Raw genomic sequence first — 21,933 nt, forward strand, 5'->3', positions numbered from 1 at the left:
TCTGGGACCCCCAAGTGTCAGCGTGTCATTGTTCTGGGACCCCCAAGTGTCAGTGTTCTGGGATCCCTGGTGTCAGTGTGTCATTATTCTGGGACCATTACCTGTCAGCGTGTCATTGTTCTTGGACCCCCAAGTGTCAGCGTGTCATTATTCTGGGACCCTCAAGTGTCAGTGTGTCATTGTTCTGGGACCCTCAAGTGTCAACGTGTTATTGTTCTGGGACCCCCCAAGTGTCAGCGTGTCATTGTTCTGGGACCCCCAATTGTCAGCGTGTCATTGTTCTGGGACCCTCAAGTGTCAGCGTGTCATTGTTCTGGGACCCTCAAGTGTCAGCGTGTCATTGTTCTGGGACCCCCAAGTGTCAGCGTGTTATTGTTATGGGACCCTTATGTGTCATTGTTCTGGGATCCTAAGTGTCAGCGTGTTATTGTTCTGGGACCCCCAAGTGTCAGCGTGTCATTGTTCTGGGACCCCCAAGTGTCAGTGTGTTATTGTCCTGGACCCCCAAGTGTCAGCGTGTCATTGTTCTGGGACCCTCAAGTGTCAATGTGTCATTGTTCTGGGACCCCCAAGTGTCAGTGTGTTATTGTGCTGGGACCCCCAAGTGTCAGCGTGTCATTGTTCTGGGACCCTCAAGTGTCAATGTGTCATTGTTCTGGGACCCCCAAGTGTCAGCGTGTCATTGTTCTGGGATCCCCAAGTGTCAGCCTGTTATTGTTCTGGGACCCCCAAGTGTCAGCGTGTCATTGTTCTGGGACCCCCAAGTGTCAGCGTGTTATTGTTCTGGGACCCCCCAAGTGTCAGCGTGTCATTGTTCTGGGACCCCCAATTGTCAGCGTGTCATTGTTCTGGGACCCTCAAGTGTCAGCGTGTCATTGTTCTGGGACCCTCAAGTGTCAGTGTGTTATTGTGCTGGGACCCCCAGGTGTCAGCGTGTCATTGTTCTGGGACCCTCAAGTGTCAATGTGTCATTGTTCTGGGACCCCCAAGTGTCAGCGTGTCATTGTTCTGGGACCCCCAAGTGTCAGCGTGTCATTGTTCTGGGACCCCCAAGTGTCAGCGTGTCATTGTTCTGGGACCCCCAAGTGTCAGTGTTCTGGGATCCCTGGTGTCAGTGTGTCATTATTCTGGGACCATTACCTGTCAGCGTGTCATTGTTCTGGGACCCCCAAGTGTCAGCGTGTCATTGTTCTGGGACCCCCAAGTGTCAGCCTGTTATTGTTCTGGGACCCTCAAGTGTCAGCGTGTCATTGTTCTGGGACCCCCCAGTGTCAGCCTGTTATTGTTCTGGGACCCCCAAGTGTCAGCGTGTCATTGTTCTGGGACCCTGAAGTGTCAGCGTGTCATTGTACTGGGACCCCTAATTGTCAGCGTGTCATTGTTCTGGGACCCTCAAGTGTCAGCGTGTTATTGTTATGGGACCCTCAAGTGTCAGCGTGTTATTGTTCTGGGACCCCCAAGTGTCGGCGTGTAATTGTTCTGGGATCCCAAGTGTCAGCGTGTTATTGTTATGGGACCCTCATGTGTCATTGTTCTGGGACCCTCAAGTGTCAGCGTGTTATTGTTCTGGGACCCTCAAGTGTCAGCGTGTCATTGTTCTGGGACCCTCAAGTGTCAGTGTGTCATTGTTCTGGGACCCCCAAGTGTCAGTGTGTTATTGTGCTGGGACCCCCAAGTGTCAGCGTGTCATTGTTCTGGGACCCTCAAGTGTCAGTGTGTTATTGTTCTGAGAACCTCAAGTGTCAGCGTGTTATTGTTATAGGACCCTTATGTGTCATTGTTCTGGGATCCTAAGTGTCAGCGTGTCATTGTTCTGGGACCCCCCAGTGTCAGCGTGTCATTGTTCTGGGACCCTGAAGTGTCAGTGTGTCATTGTTCTGGGACCCCCAAGTGTCAGCGTGTCATTGTACTGGGACCCCTAATTGTCAGCGTGTCATTGTTCTGGGATCCCAAGTGTCAGCGTGTTATTGTTATGGGACCGTCATGTGTCATTGTTCTGGGACCCCCAAGTGTCAGCGTGTTATTGTTCTGGGACCCCCAAGTGTCAGTGTTCTGGGATCCCTGGTGTCAGTGTGTCATTATTCTGGGACCATTACCTGTCAGCGTGTCATTGTTCTTGGACCCCCAAGTGTCAGCGTGTCATTATTCTGGGACCCTGAAGTGTCAGTGTGTCATTGTTCTGGGACCCCCAAGTGTCAGCGTGTCATTGTTCTGGGACCCTGAAGTGTCAGTGTGTCATTGTACTGGGACCCCTAATTGTCAGCGTGTCATTGTTCTGGGACCCTCAAGTGTCAGCATGTTATTGTTCTGGGACCCCCAAGTGTCAGCGTGTTATTGTTCTGGGATCCCAAGTGTCAGCATGTTATTGTTCTGGGACCCCCAAGTGTCAGCGTGTTATTGTTCTGGGACCCCCAAGTGTCAGCGTGTTATTGTTCTGGGACCCCCAAGTGTCAGCGTGTTATTGTTCTGGGACCCCCAAGTGTCAGCGTGTCATTGTTCTGGGACCCTCAAGTGTCAGTGTGTCATTGTTCTGGGACCCCCAAGTGTCAGTGTGTCATTGTTCTGGGACCCCCAAGTGTCAGCGTGTCATTGTTCCGGGACCCCCAAGTGTCATTGTTCTGGGACCCTCAAGTGTCAGTGTTCTGGGATCCCTGGTGTCAGTGTGTCATTATTCTGGGACCATTACCTGTCAGCGTGTCATTGTTCTGGGACCCCCAAATGTCAGCGTGTCATTGTACTGGGACCCCCAATTGTCAGCGTGTCATTGTTCTGGGACCCTCAAGTGTCAGCGTGTCATTGTTCTGGGACCCCCCAGTGTCAGCCTGTTATTGTTCTGGGACCCCCAATTGTCAGCGTGTCATTGTTCTGGGACCCTCAAGTGTCAGCGTGTCATTGTTCTGGGACCCCCCAGTGTCAGCATGTCATTGTTCTGGGACCCCCAAGTGTCAGCCTGTTATTGTTCTGGGACCCTCAAGTGTCAGCGTGTCATTGTACTGGGACCCCCAATTGTCAGCGTGTCGTTGTTCTGGGACCCCCCAGTGTCAGCGTGTCATTGTTCTGGGACCCCCCAGTGTCAGCGTGTCATTGTTCTGGGACCCCCCAGTGTCAGCCTGTTATTGTTCTGGGACCCCCAAGTGTCAGCGTGTCATTGTTCTGGGACCCCCAAGTGTCAGCGTGTCATTGTTCTTGGACCCTCAAGTGTCAGTGTGTCATTGTTCTGGTACCCCCAAGTGTCAGCGTATCATTGTACTGGGACCCCTAATTGTCAGCGTGTCATTGTTCTGGGACCCTCAAGTGTCAGCGTGTTATTGTTATGGGACCCTCGTGTCAGCGTGTTATTGTTATGGCACCCTCATGTGTCATTGTTCTGGGATCCTAAGTGTCAGCGTGTTATTGTTCTGGGACCCCCAAGTGTCAGCGTGTCATTGTTCTGGGACCCCCAAGTGTCAGCGTGTCATTGTTCTGGGACCCCCAAGTGTCAGCGTGTCATTGTTCTGGTACCCCCAAGTGTCAGCGTGTCATTGTACTGGGACCCCTAATTGTCAGCGTGTCATTGTTCTGGGACCCTCAAGTGTCAGCATGTTATTGTTATGGGACCCTCGTGTCAGCGTGTTATTGTTATGGGACCCTCATGTGTCATTGTTCTGGGATCCCAAGTGTCAGCGTGTTATTGTTCTGGGATCCCAAGTGTCAGCGTGTTATTGTTCTGGGATCCCAAGTGTCAGCGTGTTATTGTTCTGGGACCCTCATGTGTCATTGTTCTGGGATCCCAAGTGTCAGCGTGTTATTGTTCTGGGACCCCCAAGTGTCAGCGTGTTATTGTTCTGGGACCCCCAAGTGTCAGCGTGTTATTGTTCTGGGACCCCCAAGTGTCAGCGTGTCATTGTTCTGGGACCCCCAAGTGTCAGTGTGTCATTGTTCTGGGACCCCCAAGTGTCAGCGTGTCATTGTTCCGGGACCCCCAAGTGTCATTGTTCTGGGATCCCTGGTGTCAGTGTGTCATTATTCTGGGACCATTACCTGTCAGCGTGTCATTGTTCTGGGACCCCCAAGTGTCAGCGTGTCATTGTTCTGGGACCCCCAAGTGTCAGCGTGTCATTGTTCTTGGACCCCCAAGTGTCAGCGTGTCATTGTTCTGGGATCCCCAAATGTCAGTGTGTCATTGTACTGGGCCCCCCAATTGTCAACGCGTCATTGTTCTGGGACCCCCAAGTGTCAGCCTGTTATTGTTCTTGGACCCCCAAGTGTCAGCGTTTCATTGTTCTGGGATCCCCAAGTGTCAGCCTGTTATTGTTCTGGGACCCCAAGTGTCAGCGTGTCATTGTACTGGGACCCCCAATTGTCAGCGTGTCATTGTACTGGGACCCCCAATTGTCAGCGTGTCATTGTACTGGGACCCCCAATTTTCAGCGTGTCATTGTTCTGGGACTCCCAAGTGTCAGCATGTCATTGTTCTGGGAAACCCAATTGTCAGCGTGTCATTGTTCTGGGACCCCCAAGTGTCAGCGTGTCGTTGTTCTGGGACCCCCAAGTGTCAGCGTGTCATTGTCCTGGGACCATAAACTGTCAGTGTGTTATTGTTGTGAGACCCCGAGTTGTTGACAGACGTTAATGTATGTTAATATTCGAGTGCTGAGAAAACAAGTACAGAATTCATAATGCCAGAGATCCTAAATGATATAAGATGCCACAAAGAGATTAAGCCGACATCCATCTAAAAAAACAAAAAAAAACAAATGTCAATTATGCTGGGACCCCCAGTGTTGGTGTGCCATTGTTCTGGGATCCCCCATGTATCAGTGTGTCATTTACCTCAAAGTATAAAAGCACCCATTAGGTGGTAGGGCATCCCTGCAATGGCCACAACTCCTAAAACATTGGTCACTGTAACTAAAGTTGGCATAGTTGATCCCAGCAGGGACCCAGTACATCCGTAAGAATCATTTATAAGCGGCTTCAAGGGTGCCATGTTAAAGGAACTAAGCCCTGCGACCCCAGGCGTGTTGGCAGACATGTTAAAAAGTTTGTTTTACGGAAAGGGTATGTGGAGGTGCGACAAAGAGATAAAATCCAGTGTTGGTGTTGAAGATATCGGAACAACTCCCACTGCGGGCCTCATGTGTCTCCTGGAGGACAGCCCACATCAGAAAAGACCGAATAGAAAGTGTTGCACTTGTGTAAAGCCATGGGAAACCCGTCATCAGAACGCAGAACACTGTTTTCATTCCCGGCGGGAATAAAGGGTTATTAATCATGGGCAAGAGAGGCAGGAATGGAGACCTAAGTTTGCCTGAGTACCAAACTGAATCTCACATTTTCATACTATGTGTCATTAGAGGGTCATACAGTATTCCAATGAACACCGCACACTTTTGCCATTAAAACCAAATGCCAAAACGTAATACTTACTGTGACGGAACGTCCCACACTCCGCTTGAGTGTTTTCGTCATATACCGCTTCCTCCCAGTCTGAATATAGATATCAGATATTCCAACCGTAAAAAAGACAATACTGGTTTGGTTGCTCAACATGAACTGTTTATTAGAACAAGAATACAGTCTTATATACAGTTGAAGAGGAGGTTCCCCCCTCCTGCTCATATTACTCTAACAATACACCTGTAACCAGAAACCTAATTAACATGAGCTAGTTATCTAATCATTTACCCAGACTTGGTGACTCAGAGATATGACCTTTCAGGGTAGACTTGCCGTCCCCTCACTCCCAACCTACAATACACATAAGTATAAACACATCCCCCAATAGTTTGCTAGGAGACAAAGGTGTGTTAATGAGCACAATAAACTATCTGGTGATCTCATTAATCAGAATTCCTTTCACATACATCTGTCCACTGAGTCCTAAGCTGGCAGAGGCCATCATGGCCTCCTTAATAATGTCCTTTTGCATTACATAACAGAATATCTTCCGAAATGCTTGTAGCTCCCTCAAATGCCAGGGCCCATAGTCGGTATGCAAGAGGCTAGCATTCAGTCCCCTCCAAAAGCCCCTGTCCCAGGTGAGTCTATCACACTTACACTTTCCATATAACCACTGGAAGGACACCAATATTTGAGTTACGATCCTGTCATCTTTTTTTTTTTTTTTTTTTTTGGATTTCAAAACGGCTCAGTGCTCTAACCTATATGCTATTGCTCCAGGCTCTGTGCATAGGTTTAAAATACACCAAACATTGAACACTTTGAAGCTAGATAAGGCTGTGATCATGGAGGCGATATGGGGAAATAGTCACACAATTGCCTAGTGGTGTTGTGATGTTTTTGGAGCCATGACATTGGACTATAAGTCTGGGTTTTGTCGCTTATGGCACTTCAGCAATTGTTACGGGTGGAGGATATATGTGTGTTTATATACCAGAGCTATAGGTGTTCGTGTCTACAAAGCAGTTGTTATTGGCACTGTGACACCTTGGCGCAAAAGAGAAAGCTTATTGCGCAAATTGCTTTTGGGTCATCTAGCATGTCAGGTTACACCGAGGCTGCATGCACACCTGAGCGTTGTGTTTTTGAGCGTTTTTTCTCATGTTTTTTTTTATGTGCGTTTTTGTACAGCGTATTTTAAAGCAATTTTGAGCTTTGGCGTTTTTAGTTTGCTAGTAGAGAAAAATATCACCTCCCCCTCCCTCCAGCTTGCTTCAGGGGGCACCCAAGCCAAGTCAGAGCTCCATGTATCTATTCAGACACGGAGCCCCAACCTGGCCCCGTCCCCTCTCCCCTTATTGGCTGACTGACTTTGATTGACAGCCGCGGGAGCCAATGGCGCTGCTGCTCTGTCTCAGCCAATCAGGAGGAGTGTCCTGGATGGCTGATGGGATTGTGGACATCGCTGTAGAGAGAAGGGGCTCAGGTAGGTAATTGGGGGGTGCTGGAGAGGCTGCTACACACAGAAGGTTTTTTTTAACTTAATGCATAGAATGCATTAAGATAAAAAAAACCTTCTGCCTTTATAATTCCTTTAATGTTAGGGTTTAATATTAAGGTTAGAAGTTTAGGATTAGAGTTCGAGTTAGGGGTTAATTTTAGGATTTAATATTAGGGTTAGTAGTTAATATTAGGTTTTAGGATTAGGGTTAGAGGTTAATATTGGGGTTAGAAGTTTAGGTTTAATTTTAGGGTTTAATATTAGGGTTGGGAGTTAATAATAGGGTTAGAGGTTAATATTAGGGTTAACATTTGGAGTTAGGATTTTTTTATTTGTTATTTATTTTCATTTATTTTATTGCATTGCATTGCAGAAGGCATGACAAAATACACTAAAATGCTCAAAGCAAGTGTTTTCATGCCTTTTTATGGAACAAAAATGCTTCAAAAAATGCACCAATCTGCCCGATTTTGGCTACAAAAAAAGTTTCAGAACTTTGTTGAGCTTCAGGTAATTTGGAGTGGAGATATGAACCATCACCATAGAGAATCATTGAATTTTTTTATATTTTTTTTCTCTAGCATTTTGAAGTTCAGGCTACAAAACGCTGAGGTGTGAATTGGGCCTAAAAAGAGCCAAGCACGTGTCGGGAATTTGTTTGCTCATTTTTTTGTACCAAAACTGCAAAGCCAAAAAACTCGGGTGTTGACGCTGCCAAAACGCGCATCCCTCTCAACTGGAAATCTCCGCACCCACCGGCTATTGGCCTCTGGTTTAGGAAGGTAGAGGAAATAAACAAAGTGGAGGACCTTGTCCTTTCATCCAGGCACCAACATGACCGATATTCAAAAACTAGGACCCTGTGGATTTTGTTTGTCTTCTCTGACGAGGGGCAAGCTCTCCTTGCAATCGACACTGCCAACTGAATTCATCTAGAACCTCTTGCCTGAGACTAATGCATTCTGAATGTAATGAGTACCCTGAAATCCAGAACCTTCAGGTATTGTGGGATTCCACATGCTTTTATTTCCCATCCCCTTGCTCACCACCCACCCCCTTCCCCATCTCTTCCCTCCTTTCCCCTATCTCTTCCCTCCTGTCCCCCATCTCTTCCCTCCTGTCCCCCATCTCTTCCCTCCTGTCCCCCATCTCTTCCCTCCTTTCCCCCATCTCTTCCCTCCTTTCCCCCATCTCTTCCCTCCTTTCCCCCATCTCCTCCCTCCTCTCCCCCATCTCTTCCCTCCTTTCCCCCTTCTCTTCTCTCCCCCCCCTTTTTTTTCTTCTTTTTATCTTCCCAATTCTTTCCACTTATTTCCCTCTTTTTTTTTTTTTTGATCTCTCCTCTTTCAATTTCTTCTCTGTATCTTTACGGCTGCACTCTTTCTAAATCTACGGAAAATCATCCTTGCATAGATAAACTGTTGTGTCGGGTAAGGATTCGGGCCTGAACCGTATATTACAGTTTAGATCCTGGGAGTACACGTGGTATTTGATGTTGTCTCTTATATGACGTTATGCCATGATATACTAAGTTGTACTTTGTTTTTACACTTCCACTGCTTTGATGCTATGGATCTTGTCTTTTGAGTAAATAAAAAATGTGAGAAAAAAAACGAGGGTGCTGAGTTCCCAGTGTTGAAAGCCCCCAAGTATTGTCACAGTTCAATGAAATAAAAATACAGAATAGCCATTGTGTAATACTGTGTAATGTTCTCCATTCAGAGCCAGACTTTTCCTACCTGGACGCCTTGGCTCCATACCAGCCGCTGCCCATGAAGTGCGTTTATTGCCCAATTGACACCAGACTTAACTTCATTCAAGTGACAAAACTGTTGAAAGAAGTTCAGGTGAGTCTATAGATTCAGAGGCAATGTACCGCTTAACTGCAAACTTCATTGTATCATGTGAATGGAACTGACTGCATCACAAATTAAGCATCTGGCGAGTGCTACATTTTGGGGGGGGGGTCGATCTACCCCTCACTGGCGAGTGCTACATTTTTGGGGGGGGGGGGGGGGTCGATCTACCCCTCAGTAGAGTTCTGTGGACAAGTTACCCATTCTTGTTTCTCTTGGGTGTTCCATTGGTAGGAGTTCCTCCAATAGTTCCCAAAACTTTGATTTGTCCTACTTGTAGTCTTAAAGGGGCTGTAAACCCTCATGTTTTTTTTAACCTTAATGCATTCTATGCATTAGGGTGAAAAACCTCCTGTAGTGCTGCAGCCCCCCAGCCCCCCCTGTTTTACTTACCTGAATGCTGTCATGCTCTGGCCGGGAACAAGCACACCAGCCCTAGCTGGTGCCTCGTGTCCTGATTGGATAGATTGACAGCAGCGCAGCCATTTGGCTCCCGCTGCTGTCAATCAAATCCAATGAAAGGGGGGCTGGGCAGAGTCCTGCATTCTGTGTGAATGAACACAGATGCTGGACTCGGTAGCGTGCCCGCACAGGTGTCCACCTTAGGAGAGTCCTCTCTAACGTAGACACTCGATGCAGGGAGGAGCCACCAGCGCCGCTGAGGGACCCCAGAAGAGGAGGACCGGGGCCACTCCGTGCAAAACGAACTGCACAGTGGAGGTAAGTATGACATCTTTGTCATTAAAAAAAAAAAAAAAAACGAGGGTTTACAACCCCTTTAAGCTAAGCTGGCAATAGGTGGCTTGAAATTTTTAGCAGGCAGCGGACGCAATTCGATTTATGGCCATTCCCATCTATGAATTGACTTCTCATGAATGGTCCTGCTGAAAAATTTAGCTTCGATCTGCGCATGCAGCCAGTTGGCTGCATTTCTGATCAGTGTATTCCGATGAAAGGGGGAGTCTCCTCCCTGGTCGGAATACAGTGATAGAGCGCAGAGGATTACCTCATCCACGTCGAATGAGCTAGATTTACTTTTAAAATAGCTGATTTCTGTTGCATTCTTAAGTAAAGGAATTAAAAGCCTAACAGGAATAGATGGACCCTCTTTTATTGGCTCCAGCAAGTGTGTAGACTTGAAGGGGAAGTAAACCCTGATGGGTTTTACTTCCTCTTTTTTCCCCTGCAAAGTAAAAGCATAATAGGGTAGTATACATCGCATACTAGCCCATTATGTTGCACTTAACTGCAAACGAAGCCCGCGATGTTCTCGAGGTTCCCGCTGGTGGCCATGTCCATGTTTACCCCTCTTCCTTCGGGGGGGGGGGGGGGCGCGGACTCCGGCTCTGTGGCTGGCCGGAGTCGCGCGACGTCACTCCTTGCCAAGCCAGCGGTCATGACACGGCCCTTTAGAAACAGCACGATCGTGCCCTTTCTTCAGTGCACATGCGCCGATGCCTTTGGCGCAAGCGTATATGGTAAATATCTCCTAAACCATGCAGGTTTAGGAGATATTTCCAGTACCTACAGGTAAGCCTTATTATAGACTTACCTCTAGGCAAAAGTGGTGTGTAAGGGTTTACAACCACTTTAAGCCGGCCATAGATGGTTCGTTTCGTATCTCGATTCAGCAGGGAGTGGCCGAGATTCAAACCATCTATGGGCAGGCTGATTGTACCCAAGTTGATCCATGGATCGACTTACCAACTTGTCATATATTTACAGGAAAGTCTAATGCCCTGTACACACGGTCGGACATTGATCGGACATTCCGACAACAAAATCTATCGGATTTTTTTCCAATGGATGTTGGCTCAAACTTGTCTTGCATACACACGATCGCGCAAAGTTGTCGGAAAATCCGATCGTTCCGAACGCGGTGATGTAAAACACGTACGTCGGGACTATAAACGGGGCAGTGGCCAATAGCTTTCATCTCTTAATTTATTCTGAGCATGCGTGGCACTTTGTCCGTCGGATTTGTCTACACACGATCGGAATTTAAAGGATCGGATTTTGTTGTCGGAAAATTTTATAGCCTGCTCTCAAACTTTGTGTGTCGGAAATTCCGATGAAAAAAGTCCGATGGAGCCCACACACGGTCAGATTTTCCTACAACAAGCTCCGATCGCACATATTCCATCGGAAAGTCCAACCGTGTGTACGGGGCATAACAAGAATAGAAGGACCTTCTCGTATTGGGTGCAGCAAGTGTGTAGACTTAAGCCAGCCATAGATTGGTTTAGCGGGGACTGGCTGAGAATCCATCAATCTATGGGCAGGCTGATTGTACCCAAGTCAATCCATCGATCGACTTACCAGCATTTCAGATTTTTACATGCGAGTATTGCCAGCTGCTAGAGCCACTAGCAACAATCACTGTATTCTCCCGGAAGGGGCGGCTCCCCGTCCCCCCTTGAGGGGAGAACACAATAGTTCCGCAGAAGGGATTTCCCCCTTAACACTCACTGACTGTGGTTGCAAGAAAGAAAATCTCATCATCTATGGCCTGCTTTCTGCCCCCTATATGAAGTATGAGCTTTGGTTGAATGGACCATTTACTTAGTACAGAAACTGCCCTCTAACTTCCATTGTGTTGTGTTTGTCCCACAGCCTCTGAATGTAGTATGTCCAGAGCAGTACACACAGCCACCAGCTGCCCAGTCCCACCGCTCCGACCTCATGATAGACTGCCAGCCTCCCCCCATGTCATACCGCCGCGCTGAGGTGCTCGCCCTCCCCTTCAAGAGACGCTATGAGAAAATCGAGGTCATGCCAGAGGTGAGTGCCACACATTTGCATTTGCATGATTTTTGTAAACAAGACAAATAATCAGCCGTTCTGGTCACTTTTATAGGGTAGGGAATCGCTGGCTGAAAATTTTGATACTGGGGTTATGGCCGACAGCTGCAGCCATGGCTCCAGTATAACCTTTTGAACACAATTACGTACATGTGCGTGATTTGGCGGCAAGTGGTTAAAGCTGAACTCCGGTCAGGAATATGAAAGCACCTTTGTTGCAGTCTTCTCTAACCTTTTCATCAGTATTCATTCTGTTTTGTAGTCCGGCAGTCACTGAGTAATTGATCTGTAAAAGACCCATTGAAAGGGCTTATTGTGCTGCTATTGTGTTTGTAAGACCAGTGTTCCCTAAGAGGGGCCACCACAACGTAACTGCCCTTGTGTAGTTTGTTCTCCTTTGCCGTGGCATAATGACATCACCGCTGCCTACAGTAGGTCAGGTCCTTCTCGCACATCCATGCCGCATCAGTTAACTGACAACTTATCTCACTACCCTGTCTGTTGCACCCATCTACAGATTACATAATTTTTCTGACAGTCATGCAAATGACCTCTCGTCCATAATGCCATCTCTACCCACAATCCTGCCCACCGCAGTTGCTAATGTCCTAAAGCATTCTGGGACTGGAAGTTCACAGGGACTGAAATAGGCACAGGATGTGATGTTGGGCACTTCAATGGCATCTCCTCCCAAAGGAAAAATATTCCTACATGGTGTTTGTAACAATGATGATATCAATGGGCAGGGATATGCAATTAGCAGACATCCAGCTGTTGCAAAACTACAAGTCCCATCATGCCTGTGCCTCTGGGTGTCATACTTGTGGCTGTCAGTCTTGCTATGCCTCATGGGACTTGTAGTTCTTCAACAGCTGGTGGTCCACTAATTGCATATCCCTGTCATAGGGTTTTAAAAAAAATGCTTTTGTCAGTTTGGTGAAGAAAGAAAAAAAGTAGTTCTAAAGGCTATACTTTTTTTTTTTTTTTTTTTTTTAATGCATTCGTAGTATTAAAGTGGAGTTCCACCCAAAAGTGGAACTTCTGCTCGTTGTAGCCCCCCCCCTTCCGGTGCCACATTTGGCACCTTTCAGGGGGAGGGGGGACAGGGTACCTGTCTTTCACAGGTATCCTGTTCCCACTTACGGGAGCCTCAGCCACGGGTATTGACGTCACCGCCCGGGCTCCCTCCTCCTTCCCCGGCCTCCGGGACCAGTAGGAGAGAGGAGCAGAGCCTCGCGCATGAGCAGTAGGGTTCCCGGCGTGAAGCCATAAGGCTTCACTGCCGGGTTCCCTTACTCTCATTGGAGGCGGCATGCGCCCGACAGCTGATGTAAACATCAGCTGCGGTGCCGACAACGCTGAACTCCAGGACAGGAAAGTGTCCGTTTATTAAAAGTCAGCGGCTGCAGTATGTGCAGCTGCTGGTTTTTAATTTTTGCAGCGGTGGGCGGACCTCCGCTTTAAGGTAAAGTCCCAGCCCTTTCATAACTCCCCTCTATCCCAAAGCACTTTTCACGGCCAGCCAGGTCCAGGATCCAACAGCATCGCTCCCCGAACTTTCTGAAGTCTTATCAGACACTGAGGGCAGTGGAGAGCTAGAGCTCAGTGACAATGCTTGCCAGTGCTGTGTGTGTCTATGGACGCTTACAGCCTGGCTCAGGGAAGAGAGCACACTGCTGGCTAAGGAGACGCCCACAAACGGAGAGGAGGGGACTGCAACTTTGGAACCCCCAGCTAGGAAAGGGAAATTTCAAAAGAAGATGACTACCCATAAGTATGTATAGACCACCTCTTATGAAATAAAAAAAATCAAAACTGGAGCAGATTTGCAAGACAGCCAATCATCTTCTTTCATTTTGAAAGCATAAAGCAAGCTAAACTTTGGGCAATTTTTTTTTTTTTTTTTTGTTGACCCGTGCATTGGGTTTGTCTAGGGCAGGGGTCTCCAAACTTTCTAAAGTATGGGCCAGTTTACTGTTCTACAGATTTTAGGGGTGCCGGACTGTGCCCAGTGGGAGTAAACAATGGCAGATATTTGGTATTAGGGGGAGAAATAGTGTCGTTGGGAGGAATAGTGCCCTATTTTTGTTGTCAGTGGAAGGAATAGTGCCCCATTATTGATGTCAGTGGAAGTAATAGTGTCCCTTTTTTGTTGTCGGTGGACGGAATAGTGCCCCATCGTTGGTGTCAGTGGCAGGAATTATGCTCCTTTGTTCATGTCAGTGGCAAGAAAAATTTCCCAAGGGCCAGATAAAGGCAAACAAAGGGCAGCAGTTTGAAGACCATTGGTCTAGGGCAGTGATGGCGAACCTCGGCACCCCAGATGTTTTGAAACTACATTCCCCATGATGCTCATGCACTCTGCAGTGTAGTGGAGCATCATGGAAAATGTAGTTCCAAAACATCTGGAGTGCCAAGGTTCGCCATCACTGGTCTAGGTGGATTGGAGAGCCGAGATCTACTCAAGTAATCCTCCCATCGCAAGACCGGTCCCTGCAGCTCCTGCACCAACCCCCCCCCCCCCCCCCCCCGGCAGTCTTGTGCAGTGGAATGTTCCTGACATCACTCCCATAGAAGGGCTCTGGATGTAAAGACGTCAGGAGCAGTCCACCGCTGGACATGGGGAAGCGCCATTCTCCCAAGGATCGGGTGAGTAGTAGCTCTGTGTTTACCCCTAGACAAAACAAGCAGGTAACCTATGCAGCGTGGGCACAGCATGGATAAAAAACAAAAAAAACAATGGACCCGGAGTTGGGCTATAACTGAACAAGTCAAAGAAAGAAATTGATTGGTTGCTATGTACAGCTGCATACGTTCCCCCCGTAGAGGGTTTAGTATTTAGGATTTTTAAAAGAATCCTGGAGTTCTGCTTTAACATTCGTCTAGAAATAATCACTCCATTTGTAATAGCAGGCCCTTCCTTCCGTTTCTGCAAATGCTGCAATTTATTTTATCACATTAGAAATCATGCGATAGGGTCCAGTGTATATTTGTTTTTATATTCTCCATTATATGTTTTCCTTCTCTTATTTAGTTGGCCGAATCTCTGGTGCCGATGGAAATTAAACCTGGCGTCTCCTTGGCGACTGTGTCTGCCGTTCTGTATACGAAAGATAACAAGCACGTCCTGCAGGTGAGTGACTGGGCCTGGGAGTTCAGGTGCGGGTGGAGAAGGCAATCGCCTGGATGCCCCAATGAGGTCTTCTGCAGGTGCTCAGTCACAGGCCTTCCACTCGGTAAAGCCGGCTGATATATGTAAGCCCTGTGGCAGATTACAGCACTGTGTGCCGCATTTGGGGTACTGTATTGGTTAAAACCCGGAAAGCCAACACAGCTGACCCGATTCTGAGTTTTCTCTAAAACCAACCTAGTAGGTTTCCTCAGCATCTTCAATGTATTAAGTGTACCCAGGATGGGCAGGTGCAGCTTCCATGTCACAAGGGCCACGTACCTGATGTGAGACCAAAGTAGTGGGGAGGCCTCCCTTGCACCTCGGGTCCTTAAAGCCTCTGGAGATGGAGACAGAGATTTGGTGGACACCGAGTGGCAGGGGTGCGGAGCCTTAGTCTGAGATCCGAGCCGAGGTCAAGTCCAGTTGGGCAACGAAGCATAAAAGGGTTAATCCGAAGAAGAATGGTCGAGATCCAAGCCAGGGTCGGTTCCAATCTGGCAGCTGAGTACAAAAGGGGCAAAGAAGTAGAATGGTTAAGGTACAAATCTGAGGTCAATGGCAAGCAGCAATCAAGAGTAGTCAAACAGGTTTCCAGGTCACAACAGGTTCAGACAGATCACACACTAGTACAGAAACAAGGGGGGACTGAAGATAAACCAGCAATTTGGCAGTGTCTGGGCTGGGCTTATATAGGGAAGTTTGAGGTCACTTCCTGTGTGCCTTCTGGAGATTTTCCCACCTTTTTTACTTCCTGTGTGCCTTCTGGGAATTTTCACGCCTTTTTCCATCAGGTTGATGTCATTTCCTGTGCGCCTCCTGGGGATTTTCCCGCCTTTTTTCCTTCAGGTTCAGGTCACTTCCTGTGCTCCTCCTGGGTATTTTCCCGCCTTTTTCCTTCAGGTTGAGGTCACTTCCTGTGCACGTCCTGGGCATTTTCCTACCCTTTTCCATCAAGTCTTCTACGCAAGTGCGGTTTGGCGCCCTGAGGGGTCTTTGGTGCATGCTCAGTTGGCACGGATTTCCTCTTGCGGTAACACGCCATTGCTGCATGCGTAGTAAGCCCTGGACTCTTGGGAGGGAGACAGGTGCAGTGTCCAGCTGTCAAAGTCTATGGTAGGCTACGGCTGGATGAGGCTGAACACTCTACTGAGTGGTATTCGCCTTTAGGGATAAAGCAGAAGACCTAGGTTGTGGTCCTTCATCCCTAAATGCCGGTACCAGTACATACGGCGTTCAGTCTCATAGCCGCAGCCTGCCATAGACTTTGACAGCTGGACGCTGCACATGTCCCTCCAAGGTGCACTGCATCTAGATGGCCCCATGTGCAAGGGGCCCTTAAAGAATTGCAGCCGCTCACTAGGGCTACATATCCCTGCATGGAAGGACACAGCCAGTCATTGTGCTGGAGGTGTTAGTAACATCTGGCCACTTGATTGGATGAGAGCCTGACCCACTCGGGGAGAAGACCAGGGCTTGTTGGGGGGCCAGAATACCATCACATGTAATAATAAAAACTAGGTACCATGTGGATGGAATTATCCAATCTACATTTTATAATGGCTGTAGAGAGGGAAGCCTGGCACAGCAGCAAATGGGACTAACATGCTGAAGCAGTTCTGCCTATAAAGAGGCCTCAGCCTTACTGAGTATGTGTTATTAGCAGTCAGCCTCTTTGTAGACAGAAACGCGTCAGCATGCTTGTCCAGAGCTGTTGGTTCGCTTTGAAATACCCTTTTGCTAGAACTTGCTGCTGTGTGCCAGCTTTCCTTGCTGTATTGTTTTTAACTCCCATGTGAAAGCTCTGGTAAACATCAGCAGTGTTTGTTATCGCGTGCAATGGTGACCTGTGGCCTGGCAAGGATCTACAAGTCACGGCATTCCTTTCCAGATAAAGGTTTTTCAACTGCCTGGGCAGAAAATGTTTCATTTAAAGCAGAGTTACACCCAAAAATGGAACTTCTGCTTTAAGGGAAGGTGACCCCCCTGACATGACACATTTGGCATGTAATTTTTTTTTTTTTTTGGGGGGGGGGGAACCCTCTTTTTAGAGGGTTCCAGCTCCCACTTCCTCCTGGGGCAAAACAAAAAAAAAAAAATCATAGATTTTTATCCTCCCTAGCTGCTGCTACTCAAATGCTGTCAGCTGAGAGTGGGGGGCGGGTCCAAGCCACACTGTGTGTGTGTCTATGCATGCACCCAGTCTGGCTTGGGAAGTGAGCTCCCCTCCTAAGTGGCTTGCTATGGCGGTAGACACAAAAAAGGAGAGCACAGAGCGCCAGCAGGGGACCCCAGAAAAGGAGGTTCAGGGCCACACCAGAGCAGGTTTGTTATTTTAGGTAAAAAAAAAAAATGCATCTTTTAGAACCACTTTAACCGATTCAAATCCGGGCCATTCCCAAATGACGGCAACAGCGCGGATCTACATTGCCGGGACGACGTCTATTGACGTCGTCCCGTGCACGAGCGGCCTGCGCACCCCCTGCAGGGCGCGCGCGGCGTGCTCGGTGATCAGCGAGTCTATGAGACTCGCCTGATCACAGATCAGAGTAAGGGGTCGGTCCCGACCCCTTACCACATGATCAGCTATCAGCCAATGACAGCTGATCATGTGATGTAAACAGAGCAGGTAATCGGCTATTTTTCCTCCTCGTGCTGACAGCGTAAGGAGGAAAAAAAAAACCTGATCACCGGCGGCCGTGATCAGGACATCAGTCCCGATCACGGCGATCATCTGTGCCCCCTGCTAGTGACACCTAGCAATAGGAGCAGTGCTGTCTACCAGTGCCCACCAGCGTCACCTATCGGTGCCCACGGTGCCATCCATCAGTGCCCACAGTGCCACCCATCAGCGCCCACATCAGTGCAACAACAGTGCTGCACATCAGTGCCACCTATCAGTGCCCATCAGTGTCACCTACCAGTGCCCATCAGTGGTACCTATCAGTGCCACCTATCCGTGCCACCCATCAGCGCCCATCAGTGGCCATCAGTGCTGCCTTATTGGTGCCCATCAGTGCTGCCTTATCTGTCCCCATCAGTGCCGCCTTAACTGTGCCTATTCGTGCCCATCAGTGCAGCCTATCAGTGCCGCCTCATCAGCGCTTATCAATGGAGAAAAATTACCTGTTTGCTAAATTTTATAACAAACTATTAAACGTGATTTTTTTTTTTTCAAAAATTTCCATCTTTTTTTGTTTGTTTAGCAAAAAATAAAAATCCCAGCTGTGATTAAATACCACCAAAAGAAAGCTCTATTTGTGGGAAAAAAAATGATAAAAATTTCATTTGGGTACAGTGTTGTATGACCGCGCAATTGTCATTCAAAGTGCGTCAGCGTTGAAAGCTGAAAATTGGTCTGGGCAGGAGGGGGGTTTAAGTGCCCAGTAAGCAAGTGGTTAACTTATGAAAGAAGCAGTGACATCATCACCGTGCTGTGGGAGGGACCCAGCAGGCCCACCCACTACAGGCTGCCGCAAAAAACCTACAGGAGTGGGGCGGAGACAAGACCAGTCACACTGGACTAGGGGAGAGCCAAGCACTGAGCGGTCTTTATTGCTGGATGTCTCACACTGAATTACTGCACAGATCTGGAAGAAATACGCAAAGGGCACCAAGATTCAAGAAGTACACCTGGCTCTTCCTTTTTGAATTTTTTTAGCCCAGAGTTCAGCTTTAAGTGGGCAGAAATGTGCCCGTTCATTGGATGAGGTGGGATTTGGAAGCCCTAGTTATGCAAATAACTTGCTGATGACAATGCTGTAATTATTAGTTACATAGTAGGTGAGGTTGAAAAAAGACACAAGTCCATCAAGTCCAACCTATGTGTGTGATTATAGGTCAGTATTACATTGTATATCCCTGTATGTTGCGGTCGTTCAGGTGCTTATCTAATAGTTATTAGTGAATACGGCGTATATAACATACAGCAGAGCTGAGTGGTATGGAGTATGTAAAGTACAGCATAGCATACAGAATGGACTGCATGGAACATGTGACGTCCAGCACAATGTACAGAGTGGAATGGCTCATGGCCTGCATAGTAGGAAATTATATGTAGGACTTTTGTACTGAGTCTGTAGAGGGATAAAAACTGACCTCCATGCACTATTATAACAGAAGTTTCTTTTGATTTCTTCTTCAGCCTCCTCCGAAGGCAGCACCACCTCCGTCAGGGAAGAAGAGGAAGCGAGCCACGGAGGAAAGTCCAGAGAGCCAGCCGTTCAAAGCTCTACTCAGCGGAACCATTCCCGTGGAGCAGTTTGTACAGACCCTGGAGAAGGTAAGTGGAATACCTACAGTTGTATTCTGTGTGCCTTCCCTCCCAGCCTGGTGTTTCTCATCAGCTGGAATTTACAGTGGCTGTAAAGGCTTAAAGCGCTGGTAAAGTCCGCTTTTTGATTTACATTTACAGGTAAGCCTATGATAAGACTGCCTTATAGGTTCAGTAAATATCTTCTAAATGTGCACCATTTAGGAGATACTTACTTTAGTACAGTGGTTCTCAACTCCTGTCTTCAAGACCCACCAACAGGCCAGATTTTAAGTATTACCTTGGGGAGACTACTGCAATCACTGAGCAGCAAATGATATCACCTGTGATGTATTTCAGTTACCTTGCAAACCTGGCCTGTTAGTGGGTCCTGAGGACAGGAATTGAGAACCACTGCTTTAGTAGCAGCCGGTGATGTAAAAAAAAAAAAAATACGATGCTAAAAATATGCACTGTCACTGTACTAATGACACTGGCTGGGGAGGGGGTTAACAACAGAGACAATCAAACAAGTTAAATGTGTTCCTATTGCATGCTTATACAAGGGGAAGGCATGGATCGATGCCCCTGCTTCGTAGAGACACAGGATCCTATGTTTTCTGTAGTGACAGACCGGCGATCTGCCTTGTTTACATAGGCAGACCACCTATCTGTCAGTGTACCAAATCCTCGGTGGGTCCCGGCAGAAATCGAGTCTGCCGTACCCGGCAATCGGCTCCCTCTGTGTCTAATCACGGCGACAGTGGGCCGCTGGCGGCACGTGCCAGCGCCCCAAACCCGGAAAAGTGCAGGATCACGTACCAGAGCCGCCTTGCCACCGCATAGCTACAGTATACGGTCTGCAAGCGGTTAAAGAGCCATGGGGCAACAGCGGGAAAGGGGTTAAGCAAGTTATTCCAGAACTAAGGAAGTGCATCCTTTTTTTTTTTTTTTTTTTTTTATTAAATTCTTTTTTTTTTTTTTAATTTAAATTTGAAAAGAATGTATAAAATTCCATCACAGTAACAAAAAAAAAAATAAAAAAATAGACCTAAACATACAAAAGTATAAGGAAGTGAATCTTTAGGAACGTTCTATCTTTGATCTGTAGTGGAGAATAACGCTATTGGTTGCTGGTAAATTCCTTCCTCCAATAGTCTTGTCACTGTCTGATGTACTGACTTGCCCTCCTCCCAATTTCAGCACGGATTCAGCGATGTGAAGATAGAGGACACCGCCAAGGGTCACATCGTCCACTTGCAAGAGGCCGAAACACTCATCCAGTTCGAGGAGGACTCCACCCATATCATCTGCGAGCACGACGAGCGACTCCGGGTTCGACTCAGGGACATGGTGCTGAAATTCTTGCAGAAATTTTAGACTGACCTGCCGTTTTCCGGATCTTCCGAGAAGGGAGAATTGTTTTGAACATTTGGACTGCGTTACCAAACTTGGCACCCAGGGGGAGCTCTATCCACACATCTCCCGGGTGAATTCCCAGCTGCTGGTCATTTGATGGACAGACCAATGGTGTTCATAGTAAATTGTCCTTTAAGAGGATCTTAAACCAGTGTAAATGTGCACACTTGTACAGATTTATGTAATTACATGTATTTTTATCTCACAATGTCGCCTGTTGTGTGTTTTTTTTTTTGTTTTGTTTTGTTTTTTTTATATCTTCATTGTTAAAGGATAGGATCACCTTTAGTAACACTTACCTTTAGTATTGTTTTAACAAGTTACTAGTCCACCCATCCCCCACCGTGACAGCAAGCAGGGGGTTTTTCTCCCCAAACCTGCAGTTACTTTTTGAAAATTGCGCAGATGCCGCATCATTCATTCATAGGAGTCCAGGAATGAATAAACTACAAGTCCCATCCACCACTGTGGCAGACGGACTTGTAGTATCAATTAACTGCCAGCGAGCTAATCGGCATGCTTGTATTTCATTCACACTGCCTACAGCTCAGGAACTGTGTGCCCGTATGGAGAGCTCTAGGCAATATGTGCAGGAGCCTGACCTTGCACCCGCGATCCGCCGATCACGGGTGCAATGCTCTGCAGGCTCCTTTAGTAAAATAAAAACAATGAATGCACTTTTTTTTTTTTTTTTTTTCCTGGAAAATGATGTGCATTAATTATGTTTTTTGGAAAGGTGAACGTTGCCTTTAACCACTTCAGGTTTTACCCCCTCCATGACACGATCATTTTTTGCTATTTAGCACTGGTCTACTTTAACTGGTAATTGCTCGGTCATGCAACACTGTGCCGACGTGAAATTTATATTATGTTTTTTTTCCCCACAAATAGACTTTTCCTTTGGTATTTGATCACCACTGGGTTTACGTAGTTACATAGTAGGTGAGGTTGAAAAAAGACACAAGTCTAACCTATGTGTGTGTTTATATGTCGTTTATCATTATAAAAGAAAAAAGACCGAAAATTTAGAAAAAAAAAAAAACAGTATTTTTTACTTTGTTATAAAACACATCCAATAAACAAAATTAAGAAAATCTAATTTCTTCATAAATTTTGACCAAAATGTAGTCTGCTACATGTCTTTGGTAAAAGAAAAAAAATTCCAATAAGTGTATATTGCTTGGTTTGCGTGAAAGTTATAGGGTCCACAAGCTATGATATGTATACTGGAATAAAATTTTTTTATTTTATACTAGTAATGTGATCAGCAACATAAAATGGGACATTGATATTGCGGCAGGCAATCTGACACCGACCGGGGGGGGGGGGGGGGGGGGGGGGGGTTGGGGGGACTGACTTACTGCCACTGACATCACCAAGGACACTAATACAATTATCAGTGCTAATAATATACACTGTATGATTGACACTGGCTGGGAAGGGGTTAACATCTAGGGCAATCAAAGGGTTAAGTTTGTGGCTAGCAATGTGCTGCTCTTTACTAAAGATCTCTTTGTTTCTTATCCCTGTTTTGCAGGGATAAGAAACAGAA

General features: G+C 47.1%; 1 protein-coding gene across 1 annotated transcript in view; it reads left to right on the forward strand.

The window, feature by feature from the left end:
• The window catches only part of INTS9 (integrator complex subunit 9), a 90,877-nt gene extending 70,288 nt beyond the window's left edge, over positions 1–20,589 (forward strand). The window contains 5 exon segments of the mRNA XM_073624838.1: positions 8,606–8,730; positions 11,353–11,520; positions 14,576–14,674; positions 18,855–18,992; positions 20,166–20,589. Coding sequence (XP_073480939.1) covers positions 8,606–8,730; positions 11,353–11,520; positions 14,576–14,674; positions 18,855–18,992; positions 20,166–20,342 — 707 coding nt within the window. The 3' untranslated portion in view covers positions 20,343–20,589.
• The last annotated feature ends 1,344 nt before the right edge of the window (positions 20,590–21,933 follow it).

Source organism: Aquarana catesbeiana, linkage group LG04, assembly GCF_042186555.1.
Source record: "Aquarana catesbeiana isolate 2022-GZ linkage group LG04, ASM4218655v1, whole genome shotgun sequence".
NCBI classification, from domain to species: Eukaryota; Metazoa; Chordata; class Amphibia; order Anura; family Ranidae; genus Aquarana; species Aquarana catesbeiana.